This window comes from Sander lucioperca, chromosome 17 (genome assembly GCF_008315115.2).
Source record: "Sander lucioperca isolate FBNREF2018 chromosome 17, SLUC_FBN_1.2, whole genome shotgun sequence".
Lineage (NCBI taxonomy): Eukaryota > Metazoa > Chordata > Actinopteri > Perciformes > Percidae > Sander > Sander lucioperca.
Genome location: NC_050189.1, coordinates 6,152,964 through 6,169,966, shown reverse-complemented (window position 1 = coordinate 6,169,966; position 17,003 = coordinate 6,152,964). Strand labels below are relative to the sequence as shown.

At 42.8% G+C, this 17,003-nt stretch overlaps 1 protein-coding gene across 2 annotated transcripts in view; it reads left to right on the top strand.

Moving 5' to 3' along the window:
* The first annotated feature begins 218 nt into the window (after positions 1 to 218).
* The window catches only part of LOC116053137 (phosphofurin acidic cluster sorting protein 1), a 67,639-nt gene continuing 50,854 nt past the window's right edge, over positions 219 to 17,003 (top strand). For both annotated transcript variants that reach the window (XM_031304084.2, XM_031304083.2), the window contains exon 1: positions 219 to 819. In XM_031304084.2, coding sequence (XP_031159944.1) covers positions 665 to 819 — 155 coding nt within the window. In that variant the 5' untranslated portion in view covers positions 219 to 664. The remainder of the gene's footprint in view (positions 820 to 17,003) is intronic.

Here is a 17,003-nt window from a genome sequence, read left to right as displayed (position 1 = left end):
TAAAATAAAATAAAAATTAAATTCACTGAACCGTAGCTAGCTTACAGTGCAACCTCTAAAAAAAAAAGATAGAATCGTATGCAAAAAACAAACATGAAGTACAGTAAATGCAAGAATAGATGACACAACCAGTAACCACAGCACGCTATTGGCCAGCCTCTCTCTCTCTCTCTCTCTCTCTCTCTCTCTCTCTCTCTCTCTCTCTCTCTCTCTCTCTCTCGTGCTTCACGTCCTCTAACTGAAGAGGCGTAGCTCTTTGCTTTCTGCTCGTTGTGCGACTACGGCGAGAGAAATTTCCGCTTCCTGCACCGATAAACACCCCCAACCAAAACGAAGTTGGGGTAGGGAGAGAACAGACAGGCATTCGCGGGGATTTGCCGCCTGCCTACGGGTTTAAACCCCCTGACGACTGCAATGGTTTCACTATCAGGCGGCGACTAGCACAAAACGTTATCAACTTTGCGTTTACAGTGTACGTTACACGGGAGCGTTTCACGCATTTGCACTGCAGGAGCCTGAAAAAATAAGGCAAAGGAAGGAGGAGGACCACAAAAAAGGACAACACACACACACACACACACACACACACACACACACAGAAGCCAGGCTACTACGGGTATTCCTCCTCGCAGCTCCGACTGAAAGCCCGTTTTCAGCCTCCAGGATGTCGGAGCGAGGAGGGCTCCCGCGGACTGGGGGCGTCCCTTCGCCGCACATGCAGCCCTCCAAGCCGGTCTGCATCACCTCCAACCGGCCGGTCCACATGAACCTGTACGCTACCTGGGAGGTGGACCGCTCCTCACCCAGCTGTGTGCCAAGGTATGTGAAAGGGGGGCCACCGGCGAAAAAGCCAAGCATGACATATAATTTTTGTGGGTGGTTGTGAATGGGAAATGATCCAGTATGTGTGTTTACACTGGGGGATTTCAAATAGACAAACAGTGGGTGCCTATTTGAAAGGATTATCACCTCATGTGATTGTTGCTGTTATTATAGGAAGATCACAGGAAAAGCTATCATAACCCTTTCTTTGCTGTAATTGAGATATTTGCATGCCTTTTTCTCTGATTGGATAATTGTTAGCCCTTTTAGGACCCTTGGAGACTCAGTTTATCAATCAGTTCACCCAAATTAGCCACTAGCCAGTAGCTTTTACAACCCTAATGTTACATATGACACACACAGGCATGCCTCCTGGTTATCATTCCTACTAATAGAGTGTTTGTGTTGGGGCAGCTGCAGCCCTTCCCCAGCCGATAGCCTCAGCTGTAGCCCACCGGATCAATGCAGACACGAAGATTGATGAAGCATTGGGTTGCAGCCTGTCACTGCAACTATAGAAGGCTATTTTGTTTCCATATACTGCTGTAACATCAGGCACTGTGATATATCGGTTTGTGAAAGAATAGGAATGCATTACAGATGCAGAAATTAATAATTTTTGATCAGATCTTTTACTTGACATGTTAATCATTACAGGCTATGAAAGTTGTTGTGTATGTTCAAGTGGACAATGCAGCAAGGTCACAGTCGGTGAGACACCTTATCCATCTTAGCATAGTCCTAAACAAAGACATTCAAGTAGGCTTCTTTGTTTGACTGAAGGGATTCAGCGGGCTGGCATGTTCTGTATGTCAGGCTGCTGACAAGCAGATGCACTCGCTTGTGCAACCTGTGCTACTTTCATCTACATGAAAAGACACATATTGGATGTGATGTCCATATGTGCTCCAGCTGAAGTCCGTCCCCTTGTGTTTATGATGTTGAGGTAATAACCGTGGTCATGAGTTAGATTCAAGGTCAAGGGTTAACCACTGTCACTGAAGTGCCGCCCGTGTTATTCACAAGCGCCGCTCAGCATACAGTGTGATAATGATGACTGATTATACAAGCAAATCAAACTTGACATTGTCACGTAGTAAAGGAAAGGTCAAGGTCTTTTTGTAGAGAGCAGAATTGATTTTATTTTGTATCTGTTATGTCGACAAAAACATTTACTTACACGTTCTATTGCAGTGTTCACCTGTTAAAACGTAGCTTTTAAATCTGCAACTTCTGCACGTTTTCCCTGAAATTGTGTCATTTTATCCTAGTCAGAAGACTGAACTGCCTTGTTCCAGATGTTTAGGTTACTGAAAGCATTTAGTGGGAATAAAACATACCGGTTAACGGATCATACAAAGCTCACATGCTGACATCTTAATGCTACTTTCTAAAATGCTTTGGGGCTTTACTGGGTTAGAAGCAAAGCCTCAAGGGTATGTTTTGCCTCTTAACGTTTTGGCAATGTGTGTGCACCATGCGCTTGTGAATAAATGATACAGTCATGGATCTAAATTTTGGAACAGCTAACATGAATAAAACATCCTTTGTTAGCCTACATTTTAAATATCTTTCCTCCTGACCTTTCCTTTGCGGATTATTATATTATTTGTGTTTGTGTGCTAATATCCACAGACGATTTACAATATTTTGCCGTTGTGCTTCGAAATGTGTGATTATGGACATATTTGGGACCTTTTTCAGCGGGTGTCACGGTCCCTCAGATATCTTCGATATCACTGCAGTTGCAGCAACGGAGAGAGACTACAGAGCCAGAAGAAAGGGGGGTGGGAGATGGCTCTGTCATCTACATTTAAATAGGATTTCTCACAGACACAAGCAGTAAGAAAGTCTTCAGAGACGGCGCAGACAACTAATCTGTGGCCCAGTCTTCCAGAGCTTGAAGAACCTGCTTCTACTATAGACTGAAATGTAGTCCTGATGATGTTTTGCCATCAGCTAAATGTAGCCTGTTTGCTATTTGTTGCTCAATCTCTGTGGCTACAAGGAGGACTCCGAACTTCCCCCCTCTAGCAGAGGTGTTGTTGCTCTAACCTCTTCCTGTCTACCCAAAATGCCACTTGGTATTCTGTTTATGCAGCGCTGTGGATAGAATTTGCCCTGGCACGCACAAACATGCACTCGGCTGCTTACTCCAAATGTGTAGTGAAACCTGGAAAAGTACTAAACCTATCATTCGCCATGGACTGTTTGTTTTTTGGCATTTTTGGTCAATATTCACTGTGTAACAGGAAATATTCAAGAGAGAGATGATGTCACTGTGCATGTACATATCCGTTTTCAAGTTTTGGCAACAATGATACTGGGAAATATTTGTTATGAGGGACAGAAACACAGCCATCTGAAATCCGCCCTACCCTTCCTCATATCCATCAGCACGGCGTGAGTGCCTCTGAGGTCATTTCTGTGTTCAGCCTTCCTGACCTTCTATTCTATTGTTTACTAGGGAGGAATACACCATTTCACTGGCTCTAAACCAGCTCTTTCAGTGCAGTGTAGTGGGTGATTCCTCTCTCCGCAGTGTCATCAACACACACACACACACACACACACACACACACACACACACACATACACTATCTTGGCACTCTCCTCGGTTCATTGGTTCTTCTCCCTCACCCTGGGGGTGGGGGGCAAATAATCCTACTGATGAGTACAGTAGCTGCTCTACTCACTCATATAGAGGATGTAGTGAATACACATTAGCAGTTCTCAGGTGCATTTACTGTCAGGTGGAATGTGGATGGTGCTTGCCAGTGTTCACACCACAAATGGTTTGGATTCCAACTTCCAGCAGAGTTTAGTTAAGGCCTCCCTGTGCTGCTACTCTGCGTCAGGTATTCCAGGAATGGACCCTGTCGCAGAGCTCCTCGCCTTGCATTATTAACGAAGGGCTCCTTACAGAGCTAAAGGGGGAAAAGTCCCATGACTCAGCTCCATAGGTGGATGCTGGGTCCGTGCTTCAATGTGGCTTCCGAGCCACGAGTGAGTGGGGGGAGTCTCTTTCCCAGAGCAACCACAAAGCTATAGGAAGGAGTGTGGAAATTGGGTCAAATTTGGACCATTGAGAAGACAGAAGAGGATAGGTTTAAGCTTTTTGGCTTGTACCTCCTTAAATGAAGCTTGTGGCGTTTTTCCACTACATGGTACCTGCTCGACTCGCCTCGACTCTACTCGCCTTTTTTGGTTTTCCATTACGGAAAAAAGTCCCTGGTACCGACTAACAGGTACTTTTTTTAGTATCACCTCCGTCGAGGTTCAAAGCGAGCTGAGGTGATACCAAAAGGTGACGTGAAAACCTGCAGACTACTGATTGGTCAGAGATAATCGTCACTAATCACTGCGTCATTATTGCCAGCCCGCCATTTTTAAATAGTTTAGCCAGCGGTGTTTTTTTTTGTTGCCTCCAGCTTCTTTTGAAACTAAATTTGTCTTCTGGCTGTGGCAACAGCCACATGCCGAGAGTCGGTCACGGCAGGTTCCTGCGGTGTCGCTATGACGACCAGCCACGTTCGCCTCAGGCATGAGGTGGTACTAAATCTGAAATGGAAAATGGAGGACGGGGCACCGCGGTCGAGTAGAGTAGAGCTGGTACTAGCAGTGACCGTAAGCGCCATTGGTCTACTTGTAACCAGTGTTGGGCAAGAAACAGCATGTCTCTGCCCCCTCTCCTGACTTCAAAAATCAACAAGTAACTCCCGCTAAAACCCCGGATGCTTGTTTGTGTATGAATTAAAAGAAAAAAAGATATACACGATAATTACTTTTAGTTTCAAGGTGTTTAAACTTTGACAAAGCCAGGCTAGCCGTTTCCCCCTGCTTCCGGTCGTTATGCTAAGCTAAGCCAATCACCTGCTGCCTCTAGCTTTATACTGCGGCAACCAGTCATGAGAGCGGGACTGCTCTTTTAATCTAAACTCTCAGCAAGAAACCGAACAAGCTCTCTCTCCCAATGTCTGTTTCTTTAAGAATTTCTATTTTGTATACTTTTACCCAGAGCGGCTCACTGAGACTTCAACATTAGAACATGTGGAATCTCCTAGATCAGTGATAATTTCAAAGGGCAAATAATATCATGAGAAGAACATGTTTTTGAAAAGTCTCTAATCTTAGCACTTGTGAAATTCTGGCCACTGGATTTCCTCTTGTAGTTGAAAAGAGAACTTTCCTTTTTTTGGTTGAATGCTTCACCACCAAATCTCTGAGGATATCGCAAGTTGTGGTTTCTCAAAGACAAGCAAATTCATAGTTCTTCAGTCTCATTCTTCATCTCAACATTAGTCATGCCAGTCTCTTCTATCAAGGACACAAAATAGTGTAACAGGAACCTTTACCACTTTTAGTTGTAATGAAAACAGCAGGGCATTAAAAATAAATGCTTATCTGATGGCCTGGTAATAAATACTGTTGGCATGTAGATGCGCGGTGCAGAAATGCAGGATGTTCTGAATTATACATTGTGCATTTGTTAGAACCATTTGCTATAAATGCCCTGCAACGCAATAGTGGGACGACACTCGTCTCGTTCCTCGAGTGTCAGCGTTACATTATCCACCCTTTCCCCCTAAACCCCGGCTGCTGAATGGAAAGAAATTGAGATAGCACCAACAGGCTATCACACACACACACACACACACACACACACACACACACACACACACACACACACACACACACACACACACACACACAGGCAGACGGGGTAGTAGTGTTCATTAGCAAGCTTTGCCACTTGCCTTGGCGCTGCTCGTTCTTCCGCACAGCTGAGTGGCTGAGAGGTCTGAAGTTTCCTCTACGGCTCAGCTCGCCTGTTGAAGATAAAGGCAAATAAAGTGCAAACCCCCTCCTCTTCACCCTGACTTTCCATGATAATTTACTATTTCTGATAAAAGCCGTCCAACCTCAAGCCTCAGGGAGATGGGAGATAATGACATACATGGCCATTATTGCCTTTAATGATGTGTTTATCCAATGGCTTTGGAAAGATAAAGGAATGTATTTTTATTTGTGTAATTCATAGGAAACTAGTAAAATCCTTGCAGCGAAGAGCGTATTTGTTTTCTCAGCAGCTTGAAGGCTGGCAGCCTGTTAAAACCCTGCAGTGAAACTTCTCACCCAGCTTTAAAAAGCTGCTAACCCACTCAAAAGAATTTTCACTGCCTTTCAGTGCTGTGATGCCCAAATAGTGGCATAAATGCTCTTCCTAAGAAGACATTTCGCAGGATAACGGTGTCAGTTTGGAGGCTTGAAAATAAGTCAAAAGAAAAGTATCAGTATCAGACTTTAAAGCCCTTATTGGTTGAGCGCTGATTAATATACAGCCGGTCTGATTGCTTTGGTTGCTGCACAAACAAATGGGGGAAACATTACAACCGTAGTGGCCTGCATATTTTTCTATCAGTTGTTTTTTGAAAAATATCTTTTGAAGATATCATAAACTTTCAGGCTAGACCTGTTGGGGAAATCATGCAAGATACTGTTAGTCCTTGAAGTCTTTTCCCTGTTAAAGTGAAACATGAAATACTGACTTACTCTAACAGACAAGCTAAAATGGAAGAAACCTGCAAGCCTGGCAACATTAAGGCTAAAAACCACATAGAATGCAACACTCTGAAAAGGAGATGTTCTAATTACACAATTCTAGCGCTGTTATAAGAAACCCCACTTGTGATTTTTCAGTAATTCCCATTGAAAAAAACCCATCATCTCATATTCAGGCCATTACCATTAATTTGACATCCTAGGACGCATTTTAGAAGCCAGTTTGGATTTTTGAAGAGAAAGGAGCCTCCCAGTGATGAGTCGCTATATGTGACAAAGAGAGTAGACAAACAGAAATCATGTGCTTGGTGGCTGGTTTTCATTTCTCTAACACAAAGACGAGAGGTGAATAAAGGTAGTGAAGCTGAGTTGTCCTGCTGCTGCTGCTGCTGCTGCTGCGTATATAGATGTTGTGGTTGATTTAGGCTATAACAGTGCCATGGTCTGAGGAGGCCTTTTGTTGCGGTGTTACAAGGTTTGTGTTTTGCTCTGCTCATGTCTCCTTAGAGTGATCCTAGGCCCCCATGTGACAGCAAGCACAAACCTACACATGCACGCACACAGATTTCCATTTCCAAGGTGTTGTGACACCTATTCACGGACAATGTCACTGACATATGCTTCGCTTTCATCTAATGTGTTAGAAACAAGGAGTGGCATCCAGTTACATAAAAGGATATGCTGTGAGGGAAACGCAAATCCTGCTGATAACAGATACATAATCACACAAAAATGCAATCTGGATGATGTTATGACAACGCATTTTGTACATTATCTCATTTTCAGCCTATTGAAACATAAGCTGGATGCGTAGATGGAAATAAAGGTTTCTTATTCAGTGCATGCCTGAGTGTGTTTATATTTTGCACATCCCCAAAGCATCTAGGGAGGAAGCTGTCTGGAACATTTCTCTTGCTAACAGCACAATCACAGTTAAATTTTGGATATTGCACACGGACACAAAGACACACAAAGATACACACACGTGGACTCGCAACAAACGCATTTAACCGCATTGGGATGTAAACAACTCAACAGTACCTACATTTGGGCCTCTGTGCTGCTACTGTAAACCTCGTAACACATGCAAATAATGTGTGCACACGTCTAATCCCCTCCAGCTCAGATTACACACTGTTTCTCCTAGATGATAACACAAGCTTGTAATGCACTTAACGCAGACTGACCTTGACACAATGCCTGTCAGGACTACGAGCAACGATTTATTGACATTTCTTCAATTCTTGGGCTTGTTTCATGGATGTTGTTGTAGTGCTCTAGTTATGTATATGACGGAATTGACTGTCAGTTAGGTCTGTAACATTTATTACATAATTGTGTTTTTTTTATACAATCGCGGTTTCTTTGTTTTAATCACAATTAATTGCTAACATTAGCTAAGGTCTTTTAAGCGTATGACTGGTAATTGTAATTATATAAGTGATAATTGGTTAAACTATATATTTTTATTATTATTTCAATTGTTAGTTGTTGACACTTGACCATATACACGTTCATAGCACCAAAAACGCCAAGGGGGATACAGTTAGAAATATTTTTTTATGATAATAAAGCGGCGTTGTTTATGTCATAGGCTGTGTATTTGTGTTATTACATTATCTGGTTCACATAACAGTGATATAAACAAAAGATGTATCCCGGAATTCGTTCGAAACTTTAATTAGTTTAATAAAGTAATAAATCAAAATTATTACATTATTTTTTTTTAAAATCTGACTGAAAGAGACAATTATATTGTTAATCGCAATTATTTCTGAGACCATTAATTGTGCAGCAACATTTTGAATTGTTACAGCTCTACTATCAGTACTTTTGGCATTTGTGTGTCATATTTTATTTTAAGAAGAAAAAGCCTTGTGGGCGGGTTGGCTCAGTTGGTGGAGCAGGCGCACATGCTGTATATAGAGGTTTGTTCCTCGACGCAGAAAGTCCAGGGTTTGAGTCCGACCTGTGACGATTTTCCTGCATGTCTTCCCCCTCTCTCTCCCCTTTCATATCTAACTGTCCTATCCATTAAATGCAGAAATGCCCAAAAAATAATCTCATATGGCTGATAACGTAGATGGCAATGTGTGTTTTTTTCAAGGTGTTTCAAAGACTGACCGAAGCAGAAACCTTTTAATACATAATTATAAATGATTACTTATAGTTCTAATACTTACTAATAGCAATAAGCACTAATGCCTCAAACCATCGCAGTACTAATAGAAACCACATTCGAAAATGACACCCATTGCTATATTAAGAAATTATTCAACCTTTTTGACAGAGCCAGGCTAGCTGTTTCCAGTCTTTATGCTAAGCTAAGCTAAGCTAACTGTCTCTTGGCTTTAGCTTCATGTTTAGTGTAAAGACATGAGAGTGGTATTGATTGCCTCATCTAACTCTTGGCAACAAAGCAAATAAGCAAAATGTCCCAAAACACCAAACTATCCCGAGCTCAGGTAATAGATGTTAAGCAGTTATGACACAAAGGTCCGACTAAATAAAGAGACCTATATCCTCTGTATTACTTTGGGCTCAGCAGTTGCTGCTCGACTCGCACTGTCACTGTGATACTCTTAGCCTGTTAGGATGGCTGTATCAAGGCAGGAGCGGCTCCGATTGGTCGATAACCAGGAAGCTAATACGATTGCCCATTTAAATAGAGGTTTCCTGTTCCACAGTTGCACAGCAAGCTCCGATTCAATTGTCTCCCTGCGCTCGCGCTAAATTGGATTAGGCGGGTGCTCTGCTTATTAATCTGTAATCTCTTTAATGAAAGGTCACTTTATTGTGTGTGTATGTGACAACAAAAAGAAGATTCCTTCTGTATGTGGGAGATCTTTATTTTCATTGTAAACTAAATGAAATGCAGATAATGCATTGCACACAGAATAGGGTTGTAAGCAAGCATTTTCCACTTTCTTTCAGCACTAGCAGCACTATCTCTTTTTGTCTCTCGCTTACACACAGACACAGACACACACACACACACACACACACACTGTACAGACACACATTCTGCAGGTCACATGCTCAGTCTTGCAGGCTTAAACGAGGGGGAGAGGCCAGACAATAGGCCTGTGCTCTGGATAGCAAAGTGCAAACCAGCAAAAAAAATGATTAGAAAACAATAACTTGTGCTCAGGGTGTTTTTGTTTTTATTCAGCCGACTAGGGCTGCCACCTCTTAGTCGATTAGTCGACTAATCGGTCGTTTTGGTCTTAGTCGACTAAGATTTCTTTAGTTGAGTCATTTTTTATGCTTATTCATGCTTAATTACTCATTTCCAAGAAACTTATGAGCACATTTCTGGTAAACACAAGATTTAAAGTGATGCTTTTGAAGCTCTGTCGATTACATCAACTAATCGATTAATCGACAAAATCATATAAGTGTTAGTCGACTAAGAATTTCTTTAGTCGAGGACAGCCCTACAGCCGACAGCTTTTTTTTGTTACATATTAACATATGTGATAGACTTTGGCAGTGTTGAGTTTGCGAAATGTATGTGTTTAAGTGTAAATGTGCGTAAAGGTTGATTCTGCCCTCCTTAGGAAGTTACAGGCCTCAGTGTGTCCTTGCCTGCGGCTGAGAGAGGGAAGTAGAGCAAGACGGAAAGAGATGAAGAGAGGGAGACAGAGGGAGGGAGAGAGAGAGACAGAGGGAGAGAGGTTGGCACAGAATGAAGAGGGATAGAGAGATGATGGAAAGCATGAAAAAAAGTGAGAGAAAGAACAATAGGTCACTTTTTTTTAGCACACAAGACACTTAGGCGTGTGTGTGTGTGTACTTGTGTTGCATGCATTGTAGGGACTAAAATGTATTCATACTGTCACATTATATGGTCAGTAAGCTGTTTTTTAAAGGTTTTTTTTTTGCATTTTGTTTTTATTTGACAGTGTTAAAATGGGTAAGAGAGACATGGGTGTGACATGCAACAAAGGTCCGTGGCAGCTAGATTGACAGTTTCACCGGCCAAGGGCAAAAATGTTAATTGTTAATTTCAGGCCCTGGTCACATCAATAACTTATCCAGAGTTATACAATCCTTTCTCATAACACTGAAAACTACTGTTATGTGCAGTGTTTTGACATCTGATACTTACAACTCTTGGATCTATCTATCACTCAAAATGGTTCTCCTGAATTGTATTTCATCGTCTAACGGTACCTAACCACACCAACACCAACGCAGCCCCTCGCCTGGTAAGGGTTTACGTAACCCAGTAATTCAGTGTCAATACAATGTCTTTTTGCACAACCATATAAAACTTCCCCTTTTCTGCCTGTGTGTTAACATTCCCTTAAGAAATGTAGCATTTTTAGTGACCAAGAGAGGCAGGGCTAAGAGGCTTACTGGTACATTCCTTTCTGTTCATTGTGCCCTGTACTGTATATTCAGGCAGCCATACAGCAAGAAGATCGGTGCTTTTTTATCACCTTTCGCTTCTTTTCGAATCTGCTTCTCATCTTACCTTGAACCTTTCATCAAATGGAGGTGGTGTGTTAATGTGTGTTTTCACAATAAGTGTCCTTTCTCACAGTGTTGCACTGAATTCACATCATGCACTTAAAACCTGCATCTGGCCTTAACTTAGATGTTCCATCACATGCTAGTGTTGTGTGCTGTGTAAATGTGCTAAGGTATGTTTGTGCTCTCATTGTCAGGTTTTGCAGCACCTTGCACCTTGTTTAATGGATGATCGTGTGTGTTGGAGTGTGTATTTTTGTGGGCTTGCCTTGCACTGCATGCTGCCTTTCATGGTGTGAATTCCATGGCAGCTGCTTCTTGCCTCACCTTGCATCTCCAGTGTGCGTGCGTGCGTGCGTGCGTGCGCGCATCATCTTCACTGCATTCTTTGCAGCACTTGAATCTGGCCTGTCTCACCTGCACATTACATCAAATAGTGGTTGAGTATGTCTTTTGATTTGTGTGCGTGTTATTGTCTTATTGTTCATGCTGTCACATTGAGTGCCGCCTTCAGCAGTGTCATTTTCAGAATATGTGGCAACACTTGAATCAGCGTCCGGGGTGACCTTGCACTTAAATGGTGTGTGTGTGTGTGTGTGTGTGTGTGTGTTTTTTAGTGTGTCCTCTCTGTATTTCTGCCTAGCAATATCACTGTATGCTTCACAGAGTGCAAATCATCTTGCTTTACCTAGAGACGTGCATCAAGTAAAGGCTTTACCCTGTGTGTGTGTGTGTGTGTGTGCTGTGTATATGCCCAGGCAGGGTGTTCTTGCTTCAGGCTGAGTGTCGGCTCGTGTCAGCAGGGTGACTGTCGCTCTCTACAGAGGCACAGTTAAGAAAGACTAGAGGAGGAAAGGAATATGAAAAGAGGAGAGAGGATTCAGGCGTCTTCAGGGCACCATAGCAGAGAAAATAATGAAAGTGAAGGGTGACGTTAACCTGGTTCCGGACCTCTAAACTGTCGCCAACGACTCAGATTTTGTCAGAAAAGGTCTGGTGTTGCTCACATGAATGACTGTTTTACGTTAGTTAGAATCTTTTGCTTGGATGGATCTTTTGTGTCATTGTTGATTAATCTGTAGATTATATTTGGATTCATTTATTGATTGGTTAGTCTACGAAATGACAGCAAAATATCCATTTGTTCTGAATGTCAAGGTAAAGCAGACAGAAACCTTGTACACCATGCATGAATCACGAAACAAGAGAGACGGAGGGTGCCGAGAACAGGTCGATGAGAACGAGAGGAGGAGGGCCCCATTGTGAGAAGTCAAGGGGGAGGGAGCGTGTAGCCGAGGGTGAGATGAGAGCATGGAAAAAAAAAAGGGATTAGGCTGTGAAGAAGAGAAAATGGGCTCGAGTGGATGAAGGTGAGAAAGGGGGAGAGAGAGGCTGAGGCTTTATCAGAGAAAAGGATGTCATCAAAGCCAGGGTGATTTGGGGAATGGGAAGGGAGCAGCTGGGGCACAAGGAGGAGATACGAGATGTGAGCTGATGGAGGAATTAGACAATTTACTTTTTTTTTTTTTTCTCTTGTCTCCTCATCTCTTCTTGCTCCTGTTTTTCTTGTGTTTTCACCTTTCCATCTGTCTCTTTTTTATCCCCGTCTCCCCACAGAGTCATTGTTCTCTGCTGATGCCAGCGTGCAGCTAAATCTCTTTTGTCTTCTTGGGTACTGCCCTAGTCTTGTCCATAACTCAGCCCTCTGATCTACTGTCTCCCGCTGGCCTTCTTCCTCCCAGTGCCACTATTACAGCTCTGCCCCACAGTCACATCCTCCTCCTCACGGGCAGCTGTGATGGATCATGCCACCAAGTGCAGTCTCACCTCTGCTGCAGTTGTTTCTAGAGCAGTCAACACCCAAGGTGCCATTAGGACTCTTCTGAGCTTGTGCAGGTTCACGGTTTGCTTACAATAATTTGGTACCAACATAACATGGGCTCTATATTTCAGTCCTACTGTGTCACATTGCAATTTCTTCAAGCTTCAGTAAATGCAAAAATACAAATGCATTTTAAGCAGTGTTTTGGCTGGAATACTCTTCAATTTAATCTGTCCTTTACCGTGCCAAGGCATGAATAAAAAAATGTGTTTTGCACACTGCTTTTGTTTTTAAACATAGTTCCTTCCAACATATTGTCAGATACGAGTCAGACCAAGTGCAATGTGCAGGTGTATATTCCAGGATGGGGGTTAATGCAAAGTGTAGTGACTAGGGGTGGAGGGTTAAGAGATCCACATTTCTAAAGAATTCTTCTGTAAACCTGTGAACTTAAAACTGTAAATACTGGTAGTTTCCGTCCCAAGAGCTCCTGAAACTCCCTATCAAGTCAATATCTTCAATATAGTCAAGTTGTTTGTTTGTTATTTCTTCTTTTTGAAGTGGAAAGCACTGTGTTGTGCATTCAGCTGCTTTTGGCTGTAAATACACCCACAGTGGAGGCTGTTTGGAAGTTCCTGCTTTTGCTAGATTTGAACTTTCACCTAATGTTGTGCTTTTGCAACCACTGTAAAGAGGACAACACATTAGAAGTGGAAGTTTAGTTTCCAGTTTGTTGTCAGTCGACACATCCTTAATGTATTCTGTTATAATTACTGGCATGATGCACCTAAAACACGACATTTGAAGTCACGTTATACGTTTTGTACTATTGAACATTGTTGTAGGTTGTTTGCGCTCTTGAAGGCACCATACGATCTGTGTCTTCCTGGTTCAAAATATTCTCTCTGTTTCATTGATTGATTTCAGGCCACAGGCTGCTATTTGTTAGCCTGGCTCCGCTCTCCTACGTACTTCCGTCAGTACTACGTCTGGATTTGCGGTATATTCTTGGGTTTTCTCCGGTCAAATCTTTACCGGTCCAATCAGCGAACAGAGGGAGTGGCTGAGAACGATGACGTTGAGGTTCGGTAACCTTCGGTGAGTTCCGTAATGGCGGTGGAGAAAGATGCGAGCGAAGCCATTCAGTCCGTTGTGGCAACGCTGCTGAATATCCAGAAGTTAAAGCCCGAGCAAGAACAGTCTTTGCTGAGTTTTGTTGGTGGCCATGATGTTGTGGCCCTCCTCCCCACGGGGTTCGGGAAAGGTTTGATTTTCCAGCTCGCTCCGTTAGTGGGGAAGGACTTGGCTAAGGCGAACGCTAGCGATGCTAAGCTGACGTCACGACCAAACGTTAGCGATTGGTTATGGCAGATCCAGAGTGGCTCTGGGCAGATCCAATAGTTTTTGTTTTTTTTTAAAGATTTTTTTTTGGGGGCTTTTTCCCTTTTATTTGTAAGTGGATAGACATGAAGGGGGAGAGAGATGGGGGATGACACGCAGCAAAGGGCAGCAGGTCGGACTCGAACCCTGCGCCGCTGCAGGACTCAGCCAACATGGGGAGAACGCTCCCACTGGGTGAGCTAGAGGCCGCCCCAGATCCAATAGTTTTTAACTTCAACAGAGTACCCACCTTAAAGGAAGTTAACACATGTCAATGGAGAGTGGCCAGACTCTCTGTACAAATGAAATATACGAGAGTCTGGTAGGACCAGGCTAGCTATTTGTCACCAGCACTGAGAAAACACTTTCTGCTTATGCATTTCTGCAAACCATTTGTTTAAAGGGTTACATAACAGACCAATAAATGTATTGCTGTAAAGTTGATGTGTGTGTGAGGTTGTAGCGGAGATTGTATGTGATCAGAGAGCCTTGTTTTTTAATTAATTAATTTCTTCCAGTACAGATGCTGAGCAGAGCTACACGTTATTGTGCAGATGGCAACACTAGCTCCCCGGGGACACACACACACACACACACACACACACACACACACACACACACACACACACACACACACACACACACACACACACACACACACACACACACACATACACGTGCATTCATATATTTATTCAGCTCCATGAGTGACTTGCCTCTTCCTTACCTCCTCAACAACACACCTCTGCTACGCTATGACTCAACGCCTTCACTTTCTCTCACTTGTTTTTGCCATGCATCGCTTTTATGTCTCCATCTTTCTTTTTCATTTCATTGAATTCAGGGAATCTGGTCTGAGTTTTCACTTTTTCTCTTTTTTTCTCTGTCATTTCATGTTAAGCACAGATATCCTGAACTACTGAACTGTACAAAACATTTTTTTTGGTCAATGTTGTTTTCTTCCCTCCTCTACAACCCCCCATCTTTCAACATTTTTGAATTCCTCTGGGGATTTGATTAATAGCTAACATCTCAAACTCACTCACACTGCACAGTTAACTCTCATGCCTTCCAAAACGAGGCAGCTGCCACCCACGTACTGATACGCAAACTAGATAGCTTAGTATAACAACATCAAAAAAATGAAGTGCCCACCCACCTACATGCAGTCACACGCTCAAATAGCTCCCCTGCTGTGGGAAAAAGCACACAATGGAGAGACATGCCAGGACTTGGTCTTGATGAGCACTGTAATGAGCAATAGGTCCACACACACACACACACACACACACACACACACACACACACACTGTTGCTGTTATGGAGGAATCACTTCTGCTCTGCTTTCAGATTAAATATGAGTCATGGCACAGGAAAGCACACACTGATCGACATATACACTAACTGCCTTATAGCTGTATGGGAAAGCCACTAACTGCACGCTCAGTGGTGCATATAGTACATATTGTCCATGTGGCACACACACACACACACACACACACACACACACACACACACACACACACACATTACGTATTACCTGTAACCTACTTATGGCAGTGTACACTCACCCACTCTGTTTCTGTGACTGTTTCTCCCACACACAGAGACTGACACATACATTTACACACACACAAACACAAACACAAACACACACACACACACACACGTTCTGGCAGAATGATGTGCTTATTCATCAGTGCAAACACACATGCATGCGTTGCGTGGGAGATCATCACATCATAAGTAGACGTGGTACAGGAAGGGGGGAGAGAGAGCAGAAGTGTGTGTGTGTGTGTGTGTGTGTGTGTGTGTGTGTGTGTGTGTGTGTGTGCCCCAAAGGTATATTCTGCTGCACAGGGGTCAGAAGTCTTGATGATTTTGTAAGCTGATTGTGCTGATATTTGGCAGCCTCGGGCATCTTTTACACATTTGATGTTTGAGGTCTTTCAAAATAAATGTCACAAATATAATCAATCTTGCTGAAATTCTGTAACTTTTAGATGTGGTGCTTTTTTTTAAACCGCACCAGAGGGTTTATTTGCAGGAGTATCCCCCAGGTAATTAGTTAGTGGAGGCGGTCTCGATCAGTCATTGTCATTTCCTGAGTTGAATCAGACAGATCCTGACACATCTCATCTCGTGATCAATTTACTGACTGGACTGGAATAACGCGATTAATTGCATTAATGTCATAGTTAAATCGCAATTAATCGCATATTTTTATTTGTTCTAAATGTCCCTTGATTTCTTTTTGTTCCATTGTTTCTTTTCTCATTTTAATGCTCTTAAACATGATACAACAATACTTTTAAAACGGTGCCTGAACCGAAAGATTTATTTATTTTTTATATTTATATATATATATCAAAATCAAAAATATAAAACAATAAAAAGTAGATCTAAAAAAAAAAAAAAAAAGAGCACAAAACGGCGAAAACAACCACTGGATGGGTTTAGCTGTCAGCATTTTAACCGTGTTTACTCCAGCTGCTAGCTAACAGTAGGTTAACGTTACCTGCTGCTAAGTGTAGTGTTGACTAGCGTCCCGTGCGGCGATGTTTCAGTTCCCTCTAACATCCGTTTTCGGAGCATCAGAGAGAGGCGCAGGCATTTAAGTGGCACCTTAATAAGGCATTGAAATCCGCGTTGCTATTCGGTCCGGTAGATAACGGTCGTTAAGGCACCGGTGCCGTATTAGCACCGGGTCTCGGACCCCATTCAAAATGGCTGATTTTCGCCGAAAAGCGACTAGTTTGCAGGTATGTACTACTCTTTGGCCGGCTCGCAAGCCCAAACAAGTGTGTCTGTTGTTTTGTTTCCAGTCTAGCTAGATCCGGTGTGGTGTTGTAGTTTTTATAACGTTACTAGTTCAGCCTCAGCAACAGTGTATGAATGTGTGTGAATGGTGCCTGTACTTTGTAAAAGCACTTTGAGTAGT